Below are 21874 nucleotides of genomic sequence, written 5' to 3'. Positions count from 1 at the left end.
GCACTGGTCCATGGACCGGTGGTTGAAGAACACTGCTCTAGAGTATACATATTCAGGTTTCCCAGTCTCTTCTCGTACGTCTTTTGGCTCAAACACTCTATCATTTTTGTTGCCTTTCTCTGGACCGCCTCACCAATGATCCGTACAGAGACATGAATCTCTCTCTCTCTCTCTTTCTCTCTCTCTCGATATCTCTCTCGATCTCTCTCTCGATCTCTCGAGCTCTCTCTCGATCGATCTCTCTCTCGATCTCTCTCTCAATCTCTCTCGATCTCTCTCTCTCTCTCTCTCTCTCTCTCGATCTCTCTCTCGACCACTTTGGGTCTTAACTTCAGCCTCTTAAGTTTATTCAAGAGCCTCTTATGAGGAGGTACTGGGAAGATGCAGAGTGAACATGCTTATAGGTCATTAAGAGGACTTTATGCAGAAACGGGGCCAGTGAAGTAGTTTGAGGAGAGGGGGTAACGTGAGCATAACAACACTGGTGGAATATAGAGAATGACACGGCGACAAAATTCTTCACCGTTCCCGTCCCCGCGGGAAATAATCCCATGTCATTTTCTAGTGTCTATTTCAATCTCGGACTTCTACACCAGCATTCTTCAATGCAAGGCTTGCGGGTCAGTGGTTGTGGTCATTCATACTCTGATTCTTCCCTCTCTCCTTAAAGAATGACATGAAGATGGTTTCCCGCGGTTATCCGCGGGGACGGGAACGGTGATGAATTTTGTCACCGTGTCATTCTCTAATGTGCAGCAGTATTTTGAACAGATTTGAAGGGGAGAGAGATGACTGAGCGGAAGACCTGTGTGAAGGATGATGGCAGGAGTCCAGGTGAGGGGTAATGAGAGCATGGACGAGGGTTTTAGCAGTGAGCTCGGAAAGCAAAGGCTGGGTTTTAGCGACGTTGCAGAAGAAAAGGCAGGATTTGGTGGTCTGTTGGATGTGCAAAGAGAAGGGAAGAAATGAAGCGATGATGATTTTGAGGTTCAGGATAGAGAATGACACGGGGAAAAAATCTGTCCCCGTCACCGCCCCGTCACCGGCCCACCATCCTCTGCACCGCCCCGTCACCGCCGTTCCTTTCACCGCCCCGTCACCGTCACCGCCATCCCTTTCACCGCCCCGTCACCGCCACTGCCATCCCTTTCACCGCCCCGTCACCGCCACTGCCATCCCTTTCACCGCCCCGTCACCGCCACTGCCATCCCATTCACTGCCCCGTCACCGTCCCCGCTGCATCCATATAAGCCTTAGTACTGTAATATTTAGCTTATTCCTTTCTTATAAATCAAAGTTCCTGCTGCTGAACTAGAGAAAGAGATGTTCAGCTGGCAGGGCTTTGTTTATACATTTTTATCAACACAACTAATATACTATTTTATCCTAAAGCAAAAAATAAATAAATAAATATAATTTTTTTTTCTACCTTTGTTGTCTGGTTTCTGCTTTCCACATCTTCTCATTGAATTCCTTCCATCCACTGTGTGTCTTCTCTCTGCGTCTTCCATTTGCTGTTACTGTGCCTCTCCCTTAACCCCCCCCCCCCCCAATTGGTCTAGCACCCATCTTCTTCCCTCCGCTCCCGCATAGTCTGGCATCTGTCTTCTTCCCACTCTGTCTTCCACATTTCCCTTGGGGGTCTGTTCCTCTACACCCTCCTTCAATGTCTGTTCTTTTCCCCTATCTGTTCTATTCCCCTATCTTCCTCTTCCATACCAGTGTGTCTCTTCTTTTCAACCCCATCTAGCTTTTTTCCCTCTTTCTTACCCCCCCCTGCTTCTAGCATCTGGCTCACCTGCCAGTCCTTCCCTTTCTTTCCTGCTGTGGGTTTTTCTTTCCGACTTCATCCCCTTGGCCCAGAATCCTTTTCCCTTTCACTCCCTCCTTCCAATTTGAGCCGGGAACACTAGCGATCGCACGGTCCCCGCAGCCACTACCTGCCTGCCCAATCGATCCTAGTGTTTAGCCAGCTCTCTCCCTTCTCCTCACCTTAGTTTATAGGTTTTCTTTTTCGGCGACCTGCACGCTTTCTCAAAGAGCCGCGCACGCGCGGCTGCTCAGTGTTCAATCTTCTGCTCTGCTGCAACTTCCTGTTTCCGGTTGCGTCAGAGCAGAAGATCGATTCGAAACTGAGCAGCAGCGGGTGCGCGGCTCTCTGATAGTGTGCGGGTCGCCGAAAAAGAAATTCTACAAACTAAGGTGAGGAGAAGGGAGAGAGCTGGCTAAACACTAGAATCGATTGGGCAGGCGGGTGTGAGCTGCGGGGACCGCGCGATCCTTCATGCCTCACTGCGGGGAATAAGACCATTCACCGCCCCGCGGGCGGTGAATGGCCTTGTCCCCGTCGCCGCAGCGACTGCTAGTTTTCTTCCCCGTTTTCGGCGGGTGACCCGCGGCTAAAATGCGGTGGCCGCGGGTAAACCGCCACCGTGTCATTCTCTAGTTCAGGATGAGTGTTATCCACAGAGAATGGAGACGGAGGAGAAGCAGGTTTAGGAGGAAAAGATAAGGAGTTCAGTTAGCTTAGGGCTAGATTCACTAAGCCCGCCAGTCCAATCCATGGGCAATCCGAGGCCGGGCGACCGATTCTGAACGCACCTGCATGCAAAACAGGCCGGTTGGAGGCACGCCCCCAACTGACCGCATGGATTGCTGAAGAGCAATCCCAGCACATGCGCAGAACATCTTCTTTGCCTGTAGATCAGTGGTCTCAAACTTGCGGCCCGAGGGCCACATGTGGCCCGTCAGGTATTATTTTGAGGCCCTCGGTATTTTATCAATCACAAAAGTAAAATAAAACAAGTTTCTTGATCATATGTCTCTTTAGCTATAAATTGCAATATTATTATTAAGTCTTAGCCAAAAGGATAGATTTATAAACTATAAAGGGTTTTACCTCATGTAAAATTGTCATTTCTTTAATAAGACATTAACTATTTTTTTGTGAGGCCCTCCAAGTACCGATAAATCCAAAAAGTGACCCTGCAAAAGGGTTGGGAGTTGGAGACCACTGGCCTATAGGAAGAGGAGATGCAAATGTTAAGATCCTTAGCCAATAGGGAGAGGAAGAAATAGTGAATGCTGTGGATGGGCCATTTGGCCTTTATCTGTCATCATCTTACTGTTCAAAGCAACAGAACCAAAGGAGAAAGGAGGTCCAACCTTGTCTGCAGTAGAAAACCAACCAGGAGCAAACAAAACAAAACCGCAGATGTGTACAACGATGTAGGCAAAATTTATGGTTCATGCGCCAGGAGGGGAGTGGAGGAAAACTGTCCAGGGCAGCTACAGAACGGAACACAAACCTACCCCGAGTCTCCTGCTCTCTGCCGCCCTCCCTGCAGTGCGAGCCCGTGGTTTTAACCCACGGGTTTAAAGCGGGGCTGCGCTGTGGCGTGTTCTGCAGCCCCACTTTAAAACTCTGGGGTTAAAACCAAGGGCTTGCACTGCAGGGAAGGGCGGCAGAGCAGGAGAGGATTAAACAGGTTGGTCCAGGGCACTAGAAGGAAGTCTGCTTGTCTGTGTAGATGCTTTTAACCCGCGACTCGAAGGGGGCAGAGAGCAGGACAGTCTGAAAGCACGTGAGCGATTGGTCCCCAGCAGTCGCTCCTTTTTGATCGGCCAGCCCAGTCGGCGTCTTTTTATTTTTTTATTTTTTTTTTAGTGAATCGTTACCTGCCTATATTTGCATGCCGTTCCCCCTCATTTGCATGCGCGGATTGGATCAGAGGATGATCGGGACAGAGGTTAGTGAATTGGGTCGGAGGAAAATCAGGTTGCAAAGGGGTCACTTCATCGGTGGCCTTAGTGAATCTAGCCCTTAGTGGGGTTTAAAAAAGGCTTGCATAATTTCCAAAAAGAGAAGTCCATAGGCCATTGTTGAGATGGCTTGTGGAAATCCAGTGCTTATTCCCAGGATAAGCAGCATAAAATCTGTTTTACTACTTGGGATCTACTAGGTACTTGGGACCTGGGTTGGCCACTGTTGGAAACAGGATACTGGGTTTGGACCTTCGGTCTGTCCCTTTATGGCAATTCTTAGCATTGGTCAAGATTAATTTTAGACGGCAGCGAGACAGATAGGCAGACTGAGACTTGGGCCTGGATTCCTGAGGAAATTTCGGGCGTAGAGAGGTAGATCAACGAGTCATCATCACAGAGGTGGGTCTTATTTTCATCCAACTCGTTCTCAAGCACAGGCTTCCGATTCATTAAAGAAACCCCTGAAGAAAACAGAACTAATACATAGCCAGCATTGACTTGCTGGTTATGTGCTCTGATTGTTGCTGCTGCTGGTGGCCATGTTTAATGCCAAGGGGGGGAGGTGGAGGGGCAGTCATCCGCACACTGAAACAAGCAGAATGCTGCCTTTAGTGCAGCATGGACCCAGGAAATAGGAAGATTAAAGATGTACAGATTCTTCTGGAGGTGCATTTTATAAATTGGGCTCCTTAGGGGTACCAAACTAGGCAGTTATGCCCAAGAGCACTGAGCCATATTCTGTAATGCTGCACATAACTGCAAAGGAGGCTAATATGCAGGCAGAGCATGGGCTTGCTGTGGGCATATCTTCAACTTAATGCATAACTTGAGTACCTGAATGTAAAACTGCAGAGATAACCTCCATTGATGAGCGGTATATAAAAATATATATATATATATATATTTTTTTTTAATTCTTTATTCGTTTTTTAAAATCAAGTACATAATGCAAACAGCTGAACAATCAAGTAATATAACTTATTGCACTTTATTCCAACAAATAATTTAAAGCTGTTAAACCTCCCCCCTCACACCCTAACCCTCCCCCCGCCCCTCCTGGATGTATATAACAATCTTTCACGAACCAAAGGGAAATATTGTTCATAGCTCACAATCATATCTTACAATACTTTGTTAACGGGCCCCAAATTTCCTTGAATTTGCTAAGGTGTCCCCTCTGTAACGAGTTAATGTTTTCAAACTTATAAATCTGGCATAAGGATTCCCACCAGAAACTATAATTTAAGTTATCCCGACTTTTCCAGATTTTCATTATCAGCTGCATGGCTACTCCTGTCATGATGAGGAGCAATTTATTCTGATTTGCATTGACTGGTTTCTTGGGGAATAATATCGTTCCAAACAATATTATATCATATGACAACGATAATGGAACTTCCAGTATCGTAATAATTTGACCCCCAAATGGATTTTCAGAATTTAAGTATTAAGGGACAATAGTATAGCAAATGATCCAGTGTCCCTATATCAAGATGACAGTGCCAACATCTATTAGATTTAGAACTGTCTAACCTTTGTAACCTAACAGGGGTCCAAAAAGATCTTTGCAGAAGGTGCCAACATAATACTAATATTCTGTAATGGCATCTTGAGGGTCAAAGCCATTGAAGAATTGGCACTCAGCATGCTGTGTTGGGACGTCTAATATGGCACTAAATTAATAGAATTTCTCCCATGGTGTTTCTTGATCATAGAAGAGAATTTATTTTGGTCTCCAACCTGGAGAAGTGGTGGTGGTCAATCCAACTGTCTGCAGCTACTTTTAGGTGCTCTAAGAAATGTATCAATTTTATGATACGTTGATTTTCTTAAGTCCTCAGAAAATCCTTCAAAGATGCCGTTTCCTTACAAGGTGTTGAAAGCCCTGGATCCAGAGATATATAGGAATGTAGAATTTGATGTCTGGCTGGATAGTCGTAAAGGTAATTTAATGAAAAATTGCTTTTCTGTAACATTTTATCATAAAGAAATTTTATGACTTCCTTTTTTTTTCTTGAAGACATTCACAAACAAAGCTTTAATTTAAAATGTTATGCTTGCCGTCTGCATTACTTTGGTGAAAGCAGCATGAGATCTTTTAATCTTGGGTTGGACCTCAAGCAACGATAGCTGACCGAAATGGAGGCAAAAATGGAGTTTGCTGCTACCAACTTCCCCTGTGGTTTGCACGTCCACAACTGAATTTATTCACTGCTGAAATGCAAGGGCGTGTCACACAAATCAAAAGCTGCTGGTGTGAGGTAGAACCTATGGGTAGTCATTTTCTCTAACATAGTAAATGACCGCAAATAAAAACCTGAACAGTCCATCCAGTCTGCCCAATAGTTACGAGCCTTATCAATTCATGATCAAATTATCATCTTTTTTTATCTGTGATATTTCTGGGTCATCGACCACATAAGTCCTTAGGGATGAACATAGAGGATCTCTAATTAGAAAGCGAAGGATGTAAATTAAAGAGCTAAGGCTGGTACTGGACAGACTTGTGGTGATTTGGTGTAGGATGGGGCTGGGGAGGGCATCAATGGGAACTCCACTAATTTGGAACATGAGGAGGTTACTGGCCAGACTTTATGGTAGATATCCTGGTTGGATAGGCTGGAGTGAGCTTGGACAACAACTTGTGCAAATCGACACTATCAGCCAATAATCAGTGGTTATTGGAGCCAGTTGGCCCTAATTTATTGTTTATTGGACGCTTCTATACTTGGGGGAGTCAATTTTGAGCGTTTTGAGCAGGAGAGTGTGGCGCAGTAGTTAGAGCTGCAGCCTCAGCCCCCTGAGGTTGTGGGTTCAAACCCCGGGCTGCTCCTTGTGACCCTGGGCAAGTCGCTTAATCCTCCACTGTTCCAGGTACATTAGATAGATTGTGAGCCCATCGGAACAGATAGAGAAAATGCTTGAAGTAGCTGTCTGTAAACCGCTTTGAGTGTGGTTGTAAAACTACAAAAAGGCGGTGTCCAAGTCCCAGTTCCTTTCCCTGATGTCATAATGCCCCATTCCACCAATAAAAGCCAACCTCATCAGTGATGTCACAGTGGCTTCATTGTTCTTTACTTGGCTCACTTCCGAGATTGCATTTGAGAGTGTGGCACAGTGGTTAGAGCTTCAGCCTCAGCCCCCTGAGGTTGTGGGTTCAAACCCCGGGCTGCTCCTTTTGATCCCGGGCAAGTCGCTTAATCCTCCACTGTTCCAGGTACATTAGATAGATTGTGAGCCCAATGGAACAGACAGGGAAAATGTTTGAAGTACCTTTATGTAAAACCGCTTTGTGTGGTTGTGAAACTATAAACAGGAGGTGTGCGAGTCCCATTCCCAATTCCCAGCTTTAGTAAAGGTGTTAACAATGCATGAGCTAATGTGTATCTTATCTATTTACTAGTCTTTAAGCCAGTTAATTTAACGGGTGCTAGAATAGATGTCTGTCTGTCTTTCTTTCTGTCTGCCTCTCTGGCCCCCTGTCTGTCATTCTTTCTTTCTCTCTCTCTATCCTTGGCTAGTGTTTGTCTGGGGGGGGGGGGGACGTTTCTTTCTCTCTTTCTCTGCTGTCTGTCTGTGTTTATTCTATCTGTCTCCCTGGCTCCCTGTCTTTCTTTCTGTATGTCTCTCTGTCTTTCTCCCTGGCCCCCCTGCCTACCTGTATTTATCTGTTGTCTCTCTGGTCTGTTTGTCTTTCTTTATGTCTGTCTCTCTCCCTGGCCCCCTGTCTTTCTTTCTGTATGTCTCTCTGTCTTTCTCCCTGGCCCCCCTGCCTACCTGTATTTATCTGTTGTCTCTCTAGTCTGTTTGTCTTTCTTTATGTCTGTCTCTCTCCCTGGCCCCCTGTCTTTCTTTCTGTATGTCTCTCTGTCTTTCTCCCTGGCCCCCCTGCCTACCTGTATTTATCTGTTGTTCCATGCCTGACTGTCTCTCCGTGGCCCCCTTCTGACTCCCTCCCCCCTCCCGAAAGCAAGCCCATTACATTAACGGGTGCCCTGTGCAGCAGCATTAGCGTTTCCTCTACCCCCTTTCCCTTCCCGCGGTCCCGACTACAAAGCTGGTGATTCCAGCAGCGTGTGCAGCAGTCTTCACACGCTGTTTCGGGCCCTTTTACTGCCCTGATTTACTCTGGCACGTCCCTGATGACATCATCAGAGACGCGGCAGAGCAAATCAGGGCAGTAGAAGGGCCCGAAGCAGCGTGTGAAGACTGCTGCACACGCTGCTGGAATCGCAAGGTTCGTAGTCGGGTCCGCGGGAAGGAAAGGGTGGGGTGGCAAAGGACTCGGGTCCCGGGCGGCGGGGTCAGTTTTTCGGTTCGTCCCAGGAGGGGGGGAGGAGGCGCTCTTTGTACCCCAGTCCCGGCTTGTGGAGGCGATCGTCGGCTGGCTGGGAGCAGGCTTGTGGAGGCAATCGTCAGCGTGTAAAGAAACTTCCGTATTGTGAGGTGGAGAGCAGGGAAGCTTGTCTGGCGCGCATGTGCACTCGTGTCGTTGCGACGGATCAGGGAACACGACTTTTGAGTGCACATGTGCGGCCTAGCATTTTATTATATTAGATACCATCTATATGCATATACTATAATTCTTGTTTCTGTATTGTCATATATTCTTTCTTTGTAACTATCTTTTGTACTATTCTGTAATCTTAGCAGCTAAATTTCTGTAGTGAGTAACTGCAGAAGGGGCATGCGAGCACTCTCGATTCCATGTGTAATGCCACATTCAGACGCAAACACTTATTTCCAGGCACTTGAAAGCCGCTTGAACTTAGTTATGCTCATAACTCTGCACTTAACTGCTTAATTGCCTTGATAGAATTTACACTTGAGCGCCAAACTCTAGGTGACCTGTACAGACTTATCCCTTTAGTGCCAGAGGTCATTTGAGAAAGCAAAATTTCCTCCAGCTGCAGCTCAAAACCTGGTTAAGTATAGAAAGATAACGGTGTGCATATGACATTTACAAAAGGAAGACGGCTTTCCCTCGGAGCTTGGCAGATTTTTATGACGCAAAGATCATTTGTGCGTTTTGTCAGACTTGGAACAGTGCCTTGGTCTCAGGGTAATGGGGAAAAAAATGTATGATTTGTACAAATCTGCTGTGGGTAACTCCCCCATTTTTTTTCTTTTGCAGAACTTCAGAAAATGGAATACATGGTATTTGCGGGACGGCAGTACTGTTTAGGGGACAAGTGTCAGGTTAGTGTATCCTGTAGACTAATTGAACTGTATATCAATATATTTTATGTACGGTATCCCTGAGCCACAATAGGGATATCTAAAATAGTGTACATCAAGAAAATAAAATGCAAATGAAGCATAAAAATCAAGCGGTTAGATCAACACTACTAGTCATTTAATTAATTAATTTGATTTCTATCCCGTAGTCCCCAAAGAACTCATCATGTTGCCTAACCAGATGTCTAATTAATTGAGATTGCTTTCCTATCTTAACGCAGTACACCCAGTGCTTTTTAGAATTGGTTGACCAGGAAAGGAAGATTAAGGCAAAAAGCCTTGTCCAGTCAAACCCTTAAATCTCTTTTAGTTACAAAATGTGATTTGGAAAGCCCGATGTCTGCTTGGGCCTCCAGCATTGCAACAGGGAGTAACGGTTCCTTAACCTATGGCCACGCTCTGCGTCTACAGAAATCGCTAATCGGAGAACATTAATTCTATTTGATTACGTCTGTTGCTTACCTTTCCAAATGATGCCATCGGAAAAGCACAACTATAAATGATAGTTTGATAAAACATGGAACAAACGTAGCAGAATGCACGCATCTATAACAAATTCTGAGTTAAGGGCAGAACCGTTTCTGCAACAGGTAGCAGACTGACTTCTAGTGGGGAGAGTGTGGTGTGGTGGTTACAGCTACAGTCTCAGCACCCTGAGGTTGTGGGTTCAAATCCCATGCTGCTCCTTGTGACCCTGGGCAAGACCCTTAATCCCCCCCCCCCCCCATTGCCCCTGGTACATTAGATAGATTGTGAGCCTGCCGGGACAGACAGAGAATATGTTTGCATACCTGAATAAATTCATATAAACCATTCTGGAGAACAGTATAGAAAACTGAATGAATGACTGAATAAATCGTTGAACTTCATTATGGAATCATTTTACAATGAAAGTTGTATTTACCAGCCACAAGTAAACGTATAGGGATAATTCTAGAAAGGTTAGATGGAGTTAAGCAATCAACTGATCTTATTCTATAACATTTGTGTGCACAAATTTGCATGCAAGTCAGAAATTTGAGTGCATAAGTTTATACATTTGAGATTTGTTCCTTTAACCTCAATAAGGCAGAGGCACTGTGGATCAATTTGGAAAGAGGAAACGGTGATTATATTTAAATTGGTGTGATATATAGACCTCCTTCACAGACGGAAGAAGTAGATAAAGATTTAATAGTAGACATTCAGACTATATCTAAAAAAAGGGAAGTCTTGCTAATAGGTGATTTTAACATGCCGAATGTTGATTGGGGTATCCCTATTGTGGGGTCTTCTAGAATTACGGAGATCCTGGATTCCCTACAAAGAGAACAATTCCAGCAATTGGTAATGGAACCCACGCAGGATGGGGTTCATACTGGACTTGGTGCTTACAAATGGGGAAAGTGTTTCTGATGTTACAGTGGATGGTATGTTTTAATATTGAGACGGGTATAGAGAGGGCTCATTCAAAAGCAAAGGTTCTAAACTCTAAAAAACTAACTTTGTTTGGATGGAGGTTTACGTTGCGGAATTGTCTGGGTGGGAACGTCTGGAAGGAGTGGAAATGCAGTGGGCAAAACTGAAAGTAGCGATTGTAAGGGCGAAAAACCTTTTTGTGAGGCAAGTAAGTAAAATTAAGAGGAAAAGAAGGCCACTTGGATTCTCAAAAGTAGTAGCTGAGAAGGTAAGGAATAAGAGGTTAGCTTTCATAAACTACAAGAGATCGCAGAAAGAGGAAGGCAGGCAAAAATATCTGGAAAAGTGAAGAGAGGCTGGTTGTGTAGTCAGAAAGCAAAGATGCAAATGGAAGAAAAAATAGCTGACGGTAAAACGGGGAGACAAGACATTTTTTTAGATATAATAGTGTTAGGAAGAAGTGCAAAAGTGGCATGGTGAGACTCAAAGGTGAAGGGGAGAAATATGTAGAAGCTGATAAAGAAAAGGCCAATTGCTTAACAAATATTTCTGTTCTGTATTCACGGCTGAAGCGCCGGGAGTGGGATCACAGAAGACAAACGTGAATAGGGATGGAGGAGTAATAGAACCTGATCGATTTTCAGAGGGTTGCGTTCGTGAGGAGCTAGCTAAAATAAAGGTAGACAAATCGATGGGGCCGGATGGTGTACATTCAAGTGTGCTGAAGGAACTTAGGGAAATTCTGGTAGCTCTAGAGTCGGGAGTGGTCCGGAGGACTGGAGAAGGGCGGATGTGGTGCCTCTCCACAAAAGTGGAAGTAAGGAAGAAGTAGGGAATTACAGGCCAGTAAGTCTAACTTCTGTGGTAAGCAAATTAATGGAAAGCTTTTAAAACAGGGAATAGTGAAGTTTCTGGAATCCTGTGGATTACAGGACCGGAGGCAACATGGATTCACTGGAGGTAGATCTTGTTAGACAAATCTGATCAATTTCTTTGACTGGGTGACCAGAGAATTGGATAGAGAATGTGCATTAGATGTAATGTATTTAGATTTTAGCAAAGCCTTTGACAGTGTTCCATACAGACGTCTAATAAATAAACTGAGTGCCCTCAGGATGGGTCCCAAAGTGACGGGCTGGGTCAGGAACTGGTTGAGTGGAAGGCGACAGAGGATAGTGATCAATGGAGATCACACTGAGGAAATGGATGTTACCAGTGGTGTGCCTCAAGGTTCTGTTCTTGGGCCTGTTCTTAGCATTTTTATAAATAATATTGCTGAAGGGTTGTTGGGTAAGATTTGCCTCTTTGTGGATGATACCAAAATCTGCAATAGAGTAGACATGCCGGAAGATGTGAATAACATGGAGAAAGACCTGGCGAAGCTTGAAGAATGGTCTGAAGTTTGGCAGCTAAAATTTAATGCTAAGATAAGCAAGGTCATGCATTTGGGCTGCAAAAACCCGAGGGAACGGTACAATTTAGGGGGTGAAGAACTTATGTGCATGACAGAAGAGCGGGACTTGGGTGTGATTGTATGTGATGATCTTAAGGTGGCCAAACAGGCTGAAAAGATGATGGTGAAAGCTAGAAGGATGCTAGGTTGCATAGGGAGAGGTATGGCTAGTAGGAAGAAGGAGGTATTGATGCCCCTGTATAAGACTCTGGTGAAACCTCATTTAGAATATTGTGTACAACATTGGAGACCGTACCTTCAAAAAGATATAAAAAGGATGGAGTCTGTCCAGAGGAAGGCTACTAAAATGGTGTGTGGTCTTTGTCATAAGGCGTATGGGGACAAAGATCTCAATATGAATACTTTAGAGGAAAGACGGGAGATGGGAGATATGAAAGAGACGTTTAAATACCTACGTGGCGTAAATGTGCATGAATCGAGTCTTTCATGGAAAGGAAGCTCTGAAATGAGAAAGCATAGGATGAAGTTTAAAAGATGATAGGCTCAGGAGTAATCTACAGATTTTGTATAGGTTGACTCTGGCCTTTTTTGGTGTATTGTGGGAGATATATAAACCCGGAAGGACACTAAGATCGGAGAGAGGGATGAAATAAACAACAGTAGAGGAAAAGGGAGTGTGTTATGTGGCCTACAGATCGCTGGTGTATATCTGTGAACAGTCTACCTGGACATCTGAGATTGTGCAAAGAAATTATTAAAGACCCAACTATTTGTTGATGCCTATATATAGGTAGTAGAAACAATTCTTTTGTTCCGTTGGACATGTGGCTGTCCTATACATGTATATCATGAATATTGCCTGTGTTCATGTTTTTTTACAGATATGAAGATAATGAATATTGTTTTGTCGATTTTATGAATGTCCTTGATATTGGAAACCACCTAGATTTTTTTTAGTGAAAACTGTTTTTTATTAAACAACGAATTACAACAAGTACAAACAGTAGGCAAAAAGGCAAATATTGACCACATAACTCCCCTCCCCAAGAGGACTGGACTCTTATGTCCTCTCAGGTTACACTGTGCCCCATCCCCCAACCCCCCCAATGCACCCCCCTCCCAGAACCCCCCCTCCCCCACCCCCCAGATCAGACAGGTGGAATGGCATACATCTGCAATCTATTCAAGATACGACTACGAATCCGAGGAGATAAACTGTCCAAATATGGAGTCCAAATATGAACAAAGTCTCTGCTTCGGCGGCGAGAAGTAGATACCAACGTGACCTCCCACCCTAAAAGGTCATGTAATTTATTTCTCCAGTACCAGAAGGAGGGCGGGGTATCCGCCAGCCAGAAGTTCAATATACATTTCTTCCCCAAAATATAACATTTGCTCAAAAATAGTTTCTCTGCCGAGGTATACACTGAAAACAAAGAAAAATGAGCGAACAGCATATGGAATGCAGAGACAGGAACAGACACCCGTAGGAGACCCTGAAGATAGGAAGCCAAGGCCCCCCAAAAACTCTGGATACTCGTCACATTCCCAAAGTCCATGAAAATAAGAGTTCACCTCCGCCTGACAGGTGAGACAGTATTGGGTAGCGACACACCCCATATGGTAGGCCCGGCTCTGGGAGGCATACCCCCTCATCAAGGTCCTAAAAGGAAACCACCTAGATTTTAGGCGATATATAAACGTGTTAATAGTCTCCCGGTAGAGGTGGTGGAGACAGACCTGTCTGAATTCAAGAAAACGTGGGCTAGGCAGGTGGGGGTCTCTTAGGGAGAGAAGAAGATTGTGGATGGACAGACTGGATGGGCCATTTGACCTTTTTCTGCCATCATGTTTCTACGACTAGTTGCCACATCAAAGGCAGACAAGACCCAAATGATGTCATTTAACATTATTAGTTCATTGAAATCCAAAAGCAGCTACTGCAATTTTTTTTTTTTTTTAATCATTGAATTTAGTTGCTAATTGTCTTTGCTGTGTTAAGTTTTGACATATTGATAATAGTTTCAAGTTTTTAGAAAATGACACGGGGATAAAGTTTGTCCCCATCCCCTCGGGCTCTGTCTCTGAACCGTGGATAAACTGCGTGTACCCATCCCTGTGTCATTCTCTAGTTTGACGGTTTTGAAATTCCAGTCATCAGAGAGAATGAAGTATCTGGGAATATTGCTAGTTACTTTTGTCAGTGAAACCATATTTTCTTTAAAGAATACATCAAGTTTAGCCGATTTTTTTGTACAGTGGTACAAGCACTTGTTTATCCTTTGACTATTGCAGTTTTTCTTTGGGCTCTCAAAAAAAAAAAAGTATGCCCTTCAAGTGGCCCAAAATGCTACTGCTCATCTCATCGGTTCATGTTTTGAGTATATTACAGTTTTAAAAACAGCTCCATTAGTTGCCTGTAATTTGGTGAATATGTTAAAAAAAAATTTTTTTTTTTTAAATTAACGTTAAGATTCTCACTGATGAGATCCCTTCATGCTTTAAAGCAGGGGTGTCCAACCTTTTGGCTTCCCTGGGCCGCATTGGCCGCAAAAAAATTTTTCTGGGGTCGCACAAACGCTGCAGCAAGACAGAGGAGGGAGCCGGCAAGACGGTGAACACCCGGGAGCAGCGGCGGAAAACACTGCATCGTCCTCGACCGAGGCCGCACAAAATACTCCACGGGGCCGCTCGGGCCACAGGATGGATGCCCCTGCTTTAAAGGTTGATGTTCATCCTGCTCTTTGCACTCCAGCTCCCAAGTCTTGCTTGAGATTCCATGTTTTGAACAGGTCAGATACAGGGAATCCATTTTTGCAATTGCTTTTCTATTATTATGGAATTTGCCATTAGATTTGAGACATTTGAGTCTGTACTTCTGTTTCGAAAGCAGTTAAAAAAGTCCATTTGTTTTCAACAAACGTACTACTGGATATTTGTTTTTTTAATCATGTACACTTTCAATCTGTAGATAAGTGGAATCTAAAAATGTTTTAAAGTTTCTTATTCAGCATTAAAGCATTGGGCTGAAATACATCTCGTGCCATGGCAGTGAAAGGGTGGAGGGATGGTAAAGCGAGATTGGGAGCCATAAGTTTTATATAGTCGTGGCATTCAGCAGCTGTACAGTTTCTTTATAGCAGGCTTTAACTAATCTAATCTAATCCTTAGGTTTGTATACCGCATCATCTCCACGTTCATAGAGCTCGACGCGGTTTACAGTAGGAGAAATAGGAAGGAACTACAACAGAGGGTTAGAGGAAGAAGTGTGAAGAAAATTTAGAGGACTTGGGATGCCAAGATATAAGAGTTTCCTTGATTCCTAAGTTGGAGGGAGACTTACATTTTTTGAGAAAAGCCAGGTTTTCAGATGTTTGCGGAAAACTTGGAGAGAGCTCAAGTTCCGAAGAGGGGAGGTAAGGTTGTTCCAGAGCTCAGTGATTTTGAAGTGGAACTACTCGTAAATGGATGCCAGTGGCCATCCTCCACCAATAACATAGATCATAGTTTATTAAAATTTTCATTAAACACTTATTACATTTGAAGCGTTGTACAATCAAGTGCTATAAATATAGATGGGGGAACAAGCAATAGATAATAGACAAAATCTTTATACAACAGAAAAACTTGATTGTGAAAAGGACATTGTAAACGAGGAAAAGAGGGAGAACTATAATTTATAAGTAAAGAAAATGCAAAAGGATAAAAACAGCGGGATATGAAAAGGTAGGGATTAGGTTCAAAAATAAAAGAAAGGATAACTCAATTGTAGGCATCTTTAAAAAGAAAGCATCTAATATAATAAAATGGTAAGCCGCGCATGCGCACTTCCTAAGTGTGTGCCGCTTTTCCGTGAGCTGTAGCGACACATAGGAAGTGCGCCTGCGCGGCTTACGATTCTTTCAAAGACGCGGCGGTGGCTACTCTCACGAACCCCGCCTGCGTCGGACTTCCAACGCAGGCGGGGATCATGAGAGGAGCCACCGCCGCGTCTTTCAACTAAAAAACCCCCAAAAAACAAGGCAGATGTCGGCCCGATGGCTGGAGTTCACCGCTGAGTCCGGTGAGGAGTGCTTCCCTCAACTGGAACCGTCAGGTCTAATTCAAATACTCCCGGCAGGTCGGGAGGGGGCGGAGCAGGCTCACACGCCTGGCGGGGACCGGACAGGAACTAGACTCCCTGCAGGAGCCAGCCTGATGGCTGGAGATCACCAGACTGGACAGGGGGAGCAGGTAAGGGGATGCTGCAGTACAGGAGGAGCAGGGAAGAGGTGATTCTGGACAGGGGGGGAGGTAACAGGAAGGGAGGCCTACTGCTGGATAGGGGAAGCAGGGAAGAGGTGCTGCTAGACTGGGGGGGAGGGGGGAGGTAAAAGGAAGGGAGAAGGGCTCCTGCAAAGGAGAAGAGCTACTTCTAGAAATGGGGAGCTGGAAATGGGGTGATGCTGAACAGGGGGAGATAAAAGGAGAAGGGCTACTGCTATATAGGGGGAGCAGGGAATAGGTGGGAGTGCTGCTGGACAGGGAGGAGGTAAAAGTAAGGGAGAAGAGCTGCTAGCATCCGTTAATGTAACGGGCTAAACAACTAGTTTTAAAATACTTTTGAATTTATCCAAGTTTTGTTCTGCTCTAATATATAACGGGAGAGAGTTCCAAATTGAGGGAACAGTGACCGAAAAGATGGTAGCACGACGGGTGCCGATTATTTTTAGTGAGGGGACATCGAGAGTAGGTTGAGAGGCGGACCTTAAAGTTCGGGGGGGGGGGATCGTATGGTATTAAAAGTCTGCTATGAAAGTGGGGGCATTAGTCTTTTGAGTTTTGAAAGTTAACAAGACAATTTTATATGTAATTCGGTGAGGAATGGGTTAACTAGTATGCATTCTTTAGCAATGGAGTAACCTGATCAAATCTTTTAGAGTTCGTAATAATTTTAATGGCCGTATTTTGAACGAGTTGGAGACGCCTAATATCTTTTAGACAAATTTAGTGAATTGCAATAATCAATTTCTGATATAATGAGAGGATGAATTAGAATATTGAGAGAATTAGGGTCCAGAAGAAGAACTAAGGATTGAAACATCCTGAGCTTATAGAAGCAGTTTTTCACGCTAATTTGGGGATAATATGTAAGTTTATTGTCTATAATGACACCTAGGATTTTTGTTGTTAAAGTAGATTCAAGTGGGGAATTATCGATGGATATTGGTGAAACTAATTGTAATCCTTCTTTCCAAGGGAAAAGAACAGTGCTTGTTTTTGTAATGCTTAAAGAAAGCATATTTGAGTTTAGCCAGTCATGGATTTTGACTAATTTGAGGTTAATGGAGGTAATGTCATTTAAGTTACAAGGATCAATGACATGGAGAATTTGGATGTCATCAGCGTATCCGTAGACTGAAAAACCAATTGACTGACAAAGAGCCAATAGTGGGGTGAGATATTGAGCCTTGTGGAATGCCAAAGTTAATGGTACTGAAAAATCTGTATCTTAAATGCTATGGCCTGCATCTGAATTTAAAATGCCGACAGCTGCTGCTGAATGCCACTGCGTTTATTTAAAAGAGAAAAACAGCATTGCATTACGATGAAACACTTAAGTAACGCATTTGTACATGGGATAGAATTTCTGTACTGTACAGCGAGTTATGAAAGATTTTTTCAGCTTCTGGAATGTCCTTCTCTCCCAGGTGCGGTTGGAGACCGGGGGCAAGTATTACAACTCTCATATTCAGGAAGTTGGTCACGATAGCAACTCTGTGACTGTGTTCATCGAAGAGTTGGCAGAAAAGTAAGTCTGGACTAGAGAGTTGCGCGGGGACAGAAATCCCACCCATCCCCACCCGCCCCGGCCAGGATCCTCTCCGTCCCCACCCAGGATCCTCTCCATCCCCACCCGTCCCCGCCAGGATCCTCTCCATCCCCACCCTTCCCCGCCAGGATCCTCTCTGTCCCCACCCAGGATCCTCTCCATCCCCACCCGTCCCCACCCAGGATCCTCTCCATCCCCACCTGTCCCCGCCAGGATCCTCTCTGTCCCCACCCAGAATCCTCTCCATCCCCGCCAGGATCCTCTCCGTCCCCACCCAGAATCCTCTCCATCCCCACCCATCCCCGCAAGGAATTACCTCCATCCCTGCCCATCCCCATAAAAAGCAGCAATTACTTCTGGCAGGATCATCAATTCCACAGTTTCTTTTGTGTTTGTGCTGCTGTTTTCCTTGTGGAATCTCTTTGGTGGAACCCTTTTTTTTGTTTTCTGTTCAGGTAATTAACTTATAAACCCCCTCTTTTACTAAGGCATTATATTATATGGACGAACCCTGCTTCCAAAGCCTTCCATCTCCGTGGGAGTCACGTGGGCCAGAGGGAGGTCCCCGTGGGAGTCCCATGGGTTAGGGGGATTCCCACGGGACCCCTGCGGGATTCCTGCGATCCCCGTTCCCGTGCAGACCTCTAGTCTGGACTCAGTATAGCCATTGAATTCAATAGCCGGATGTCTTAGTATATTGGGTTTCCTGCTAAGCAAAAAAAAAAAGCATTTTCTGAAAAGGTTCTGGACTGTTCGGCAGAGGAAGCAGGGCTTCTCCAGCCACTATATTTTATTAAGAGGTACCTAAAAATAAGTACTTAGCGCTATTCTGTAAATGGCACTCGGCACTGGTTCTAGTGCCGGAAACCACGCCTAACTGTAGGCGAGCCCATTTACACCAACTAAAATGTGGCGGACATCCCTCACATGTGCAGATCCCCCTTAGTCTTTAATTATGTGTTAATTCTAGGAGCGCCTTCGACACTTCCCTTTCTGCGCCCCCTTTTAGCGCTTCTATAGAATTTGGAGATGGGCGATTAGGTGTCCGCCTAGAGTGGCAGCACATTGTTGACCCAGCCAGCAAGCGAACAGCAGCACAGTGAAAGGTTTTTAGTACAGTACTCCCCCGATATTCACGGGAGTTCCGTTCCAGGAACCCCTGCGAATCTTGAAAAACCGTGATTGAGGTTTTTCATGGGGGAGACTAGAGAGGGCAGCGGGAGAGGCAGGAAAGAGTAGCCAGAGCGCCGGCAAGTGAAGGAAATCACTTGCTATATGCTCCGACCGCCTCTTCCTGTACTAAAGTCGGGCCTTACCAATCAGAAACTGCATGTCAAAGCAGGCGGTAGTTTTTTGGCTAGCGTGCGCTAATCTTGTGCGTGCGTTAAAAATGCTAGCGCACCTTCGTAAAAGGAGCCCATAGCGGTCCTCTTCCTTCAGTGCACTTCCCCGTACCCTTCCCCTGCCTCATCTGCCTCTCATCCCCCTCACTAATCTGAATTCTTTCTGACTTGTGTGCGCTCTATCTCCCTCTTTTCCCTTCCCACACGGTCTAGCTCCGCCCCAAGAGCGCAGCATCTCTTTTCTTGCCAAGGCTCCTTCACATTGCTGGGCAGCTACTTGAGTAGCGGTAAGACCAGCAAAGCGTGGCGTTGAGCCTTTGGAGGCTCTCTGCTTTCATTTGCACATTTTCTCTTGCCATGGTGACGGGACACACGCAGCCTCCAACGCCACATGGGCAATGAGGCTCGGTGGTACGTGTTAACCAGGTCTCTTACTCAGTGGCGTACCTAGGGTATGTGGCACCCGGGGCCCATCATTTTTTGACACCCCCCCCCCCTCATGTAAAATTTATTTATTTTTTTTTTTTTTTGCAATAACCATGAAATGGAATAAATGGTCAGAATAGAAACAGGCAGTGAAAATTTTCTTTTTTTTTTTTTTTTTTTTTTCCAAAGTATTTTTATTGAGAATGGCAAAAGGTCCAGACAAGCAACCATGGTCTGTACAGAAACTTATACATTATCAAAAAGAACACAGAATGAGAGTAACAGCAACAACAAGCATGAACAAGCCTCTCCCAAGAGAAAATTGCCAATGAGAGGCATAGCAATACACAACAAAAGGCCAAAACTTGGGGCAAGCAAACAAATCCCACCCCAGAACCCACAAGAATAATAAGCCGGACTAGACCCTCAGCCATATTTTATAATGAAAAAACCCCCCACAAGCAACAACACCCAGACCGCTCACCAGACACACCAATCCGCACAACAAGCACCCAAGAAACACCCAGCCACCACCCAGACAAAACTACCAGACACACCTACCCCACCAAGCCCAGACCCAACCCCCCCTCCCCAGAGAGTGCAAGCGCAAAGTGGACCGTGAAAAGGGCAGCTGCAGAAGTGGAAAGCCCCAGATAAGTAGGTTAGCTAAAGAAAGCCCACAGATAGAAGAAATCAGGATAACAGAAGTTCCAACAAATGCTCCCACAGAAAATTTTCTTTTATTGAACCTCATTTATGTAACCATTATTCCAAACATAACATAACATAAATTATGTCTGAATTGTCATGACATCAGAAGTACATATGGAGTAGTTGCAGGTGATGCTTGGGACAGTTCTGATTATGTTAGTTTGGTTTTATGTGTTTTTTTAATAGAAGGGTTTTTATTTCTTTTTTTAAGGTTTTGTAGTTTGTGGTCGAGGTCAATAGGTTGTAGAGTTGGGGGTCAAGTGTTGCAGCTCGAATGGCTAGGAGGTTGTCGAACAGTTTTTTTCTTTTGACGTTTTTGGTTGGAGGGTGTGTGAATGGTGCGTGAGTTCTCCTATGTCTGTTTGAAGTGGATTGAATTATTTAGCTGAAGAAATTAGTTACCCCCCCCATTCCACACACATTAATTCTCTTCCATTTTTGTTCCCATTATAAAAAAACACTGATAAGTTCCCAGGAAAAAAATACATTAAAATAAGAAGTGAAAACAAAGGCCCCTACAGATGAGAACATAACATAAGAATAGCCTAACTGGGTCACACCAATGGTCCATCATGCCCAGTAGCCCATTCTCATGGTAGCCAATAGTGCTGCCCGATTCAGAGAAAAATATTTCATTCGATCCGATTCACCCTGTTGAATCGATTTTTCGATTAGATTCACTGTTAATGACACCGCTTTTTAAGTTTAAACAAAGTATAACAATAAATTTCACAACAACAATAAATTTCACAAAGTACTTAAAAAAAAAAAAATCACATTTTTCCATTAAAGCAGTTCTGGAGACATTTGCTTGAACAGTCTTTTTTCCCAGTCCATAAGCAAGCAATATGAAAAAGATTTCCTTAATTATCTACTCAAACATTTTTGCTATTTACTTTCATTGTACCTATACTATTATTCAGTAGAAAAAATGGACTTAACTGTGCAGGAAATGAATCTCCTCATACACCCACCATATAGTGCAAAAATGTACAAAGGTCTGTTTTTTTCTTTCGATCACTACATAGCCTAATGCCACACAAGCAGCGCTGTTACAAACATATTCTGAAGGTCAATGCTAAGGTTGACAAAGTTTCCTTCCTTGGACCAGAAGGAGATACTGACAAACCACTGGAAGAGATTCTAAAACAACTACCCAGAAATAACACCCAAAGACCCACTCAGTGTGTGAACCAGTTGAGTGGAGTGGACTAACTGGGGGTGGAAATGGGCCCAGAGTTTGCTCAGCAGAATTTCCCAGACTACCTCTTCCTCTCAACACACTGACATGCTACCACCACCACCAACACTAGGAACACCTCACCGAGTATGCCAGCAATGCTTATAAACTTTATAAAACACATTATTATATTTTCTTATAAAGCATATATTTTAACTGAACTCAGCCTTGCCATTCACAAAAATAGAAAAGTTCCCATTTCAAGCTGTCTCATGTACACTTTTCAAATCTAACATATTGTAATCACAAAACAGAAAATAAAATTATTTTTTCTACCTTTTGTTCTCTGATCAATATTCAAATCTTGTTGGTCCCAGGCTCTTGTTGTCTTGCTTGCCAGGGTCTCCTTTCTCCGTGCTAACCATCCGTCTGCCATCTCTGTTCTCCCCTTCCGTTTCCCTTCCCTCTCCCGGAGATCTGGCATCTTTCCTTTTTTTTGTCTCCATCCACAGATTCACCTTTTCTCAACTCCCCACCACCCCAGGATCCACCATCTCTCCCTTTCTGTTCCCAACTATCCTCCTATC

The 21874-nt window shown here is 44.4% G+C and overlaps 1 protein-coding gene across 1 annotated transcript in view; it reads left to right on the top strand.

Annotated features, from left to right (window-relative positions):
• Window positions 1-21874, top strand: part of ALG13 (ALG13 UDP-N-acetylglucosaminyltransferase subunit) — a 159400-nt gene that overhangs the window by 83159 nt on the left and 54367 nt on the right. Inside the window, exons 13-15 of the mRNA XM_033946081.1 lie at window positions 5600-5708; window positions 8900-8964; window positions 17506-17606. Of these exons, the coding sequence (XP_033801972.1) occupies window positions 5600-5708; window positions 8900-8964; window positions 17506-17606 (275 nt within the window). The remainder of the gene's footprint in view (window positions 1-5599; window positions 5709-8899; window positions 8965-17505; window positions 17607-21874) is intronic.

The sequence above is a fragment of the Geotrypetes seraphini genome, chromosome 5, assembly GCF_902459505.1.
Source record: "Geotrypetes seraphini chromosome 5, aGeoSer1.1, whole genome shotgun sequence".
NCBI lineage: Eukaryota > Metazoa > Chordata > Amphibia > Gymnophiona > Dermophiidae > Geotrypetes > Geotrypetes seraphini.
Note: the sequence above shows the minus strand (reverse complement) of the source record. Positions and strands in the feature narration are given on the sequence as shown.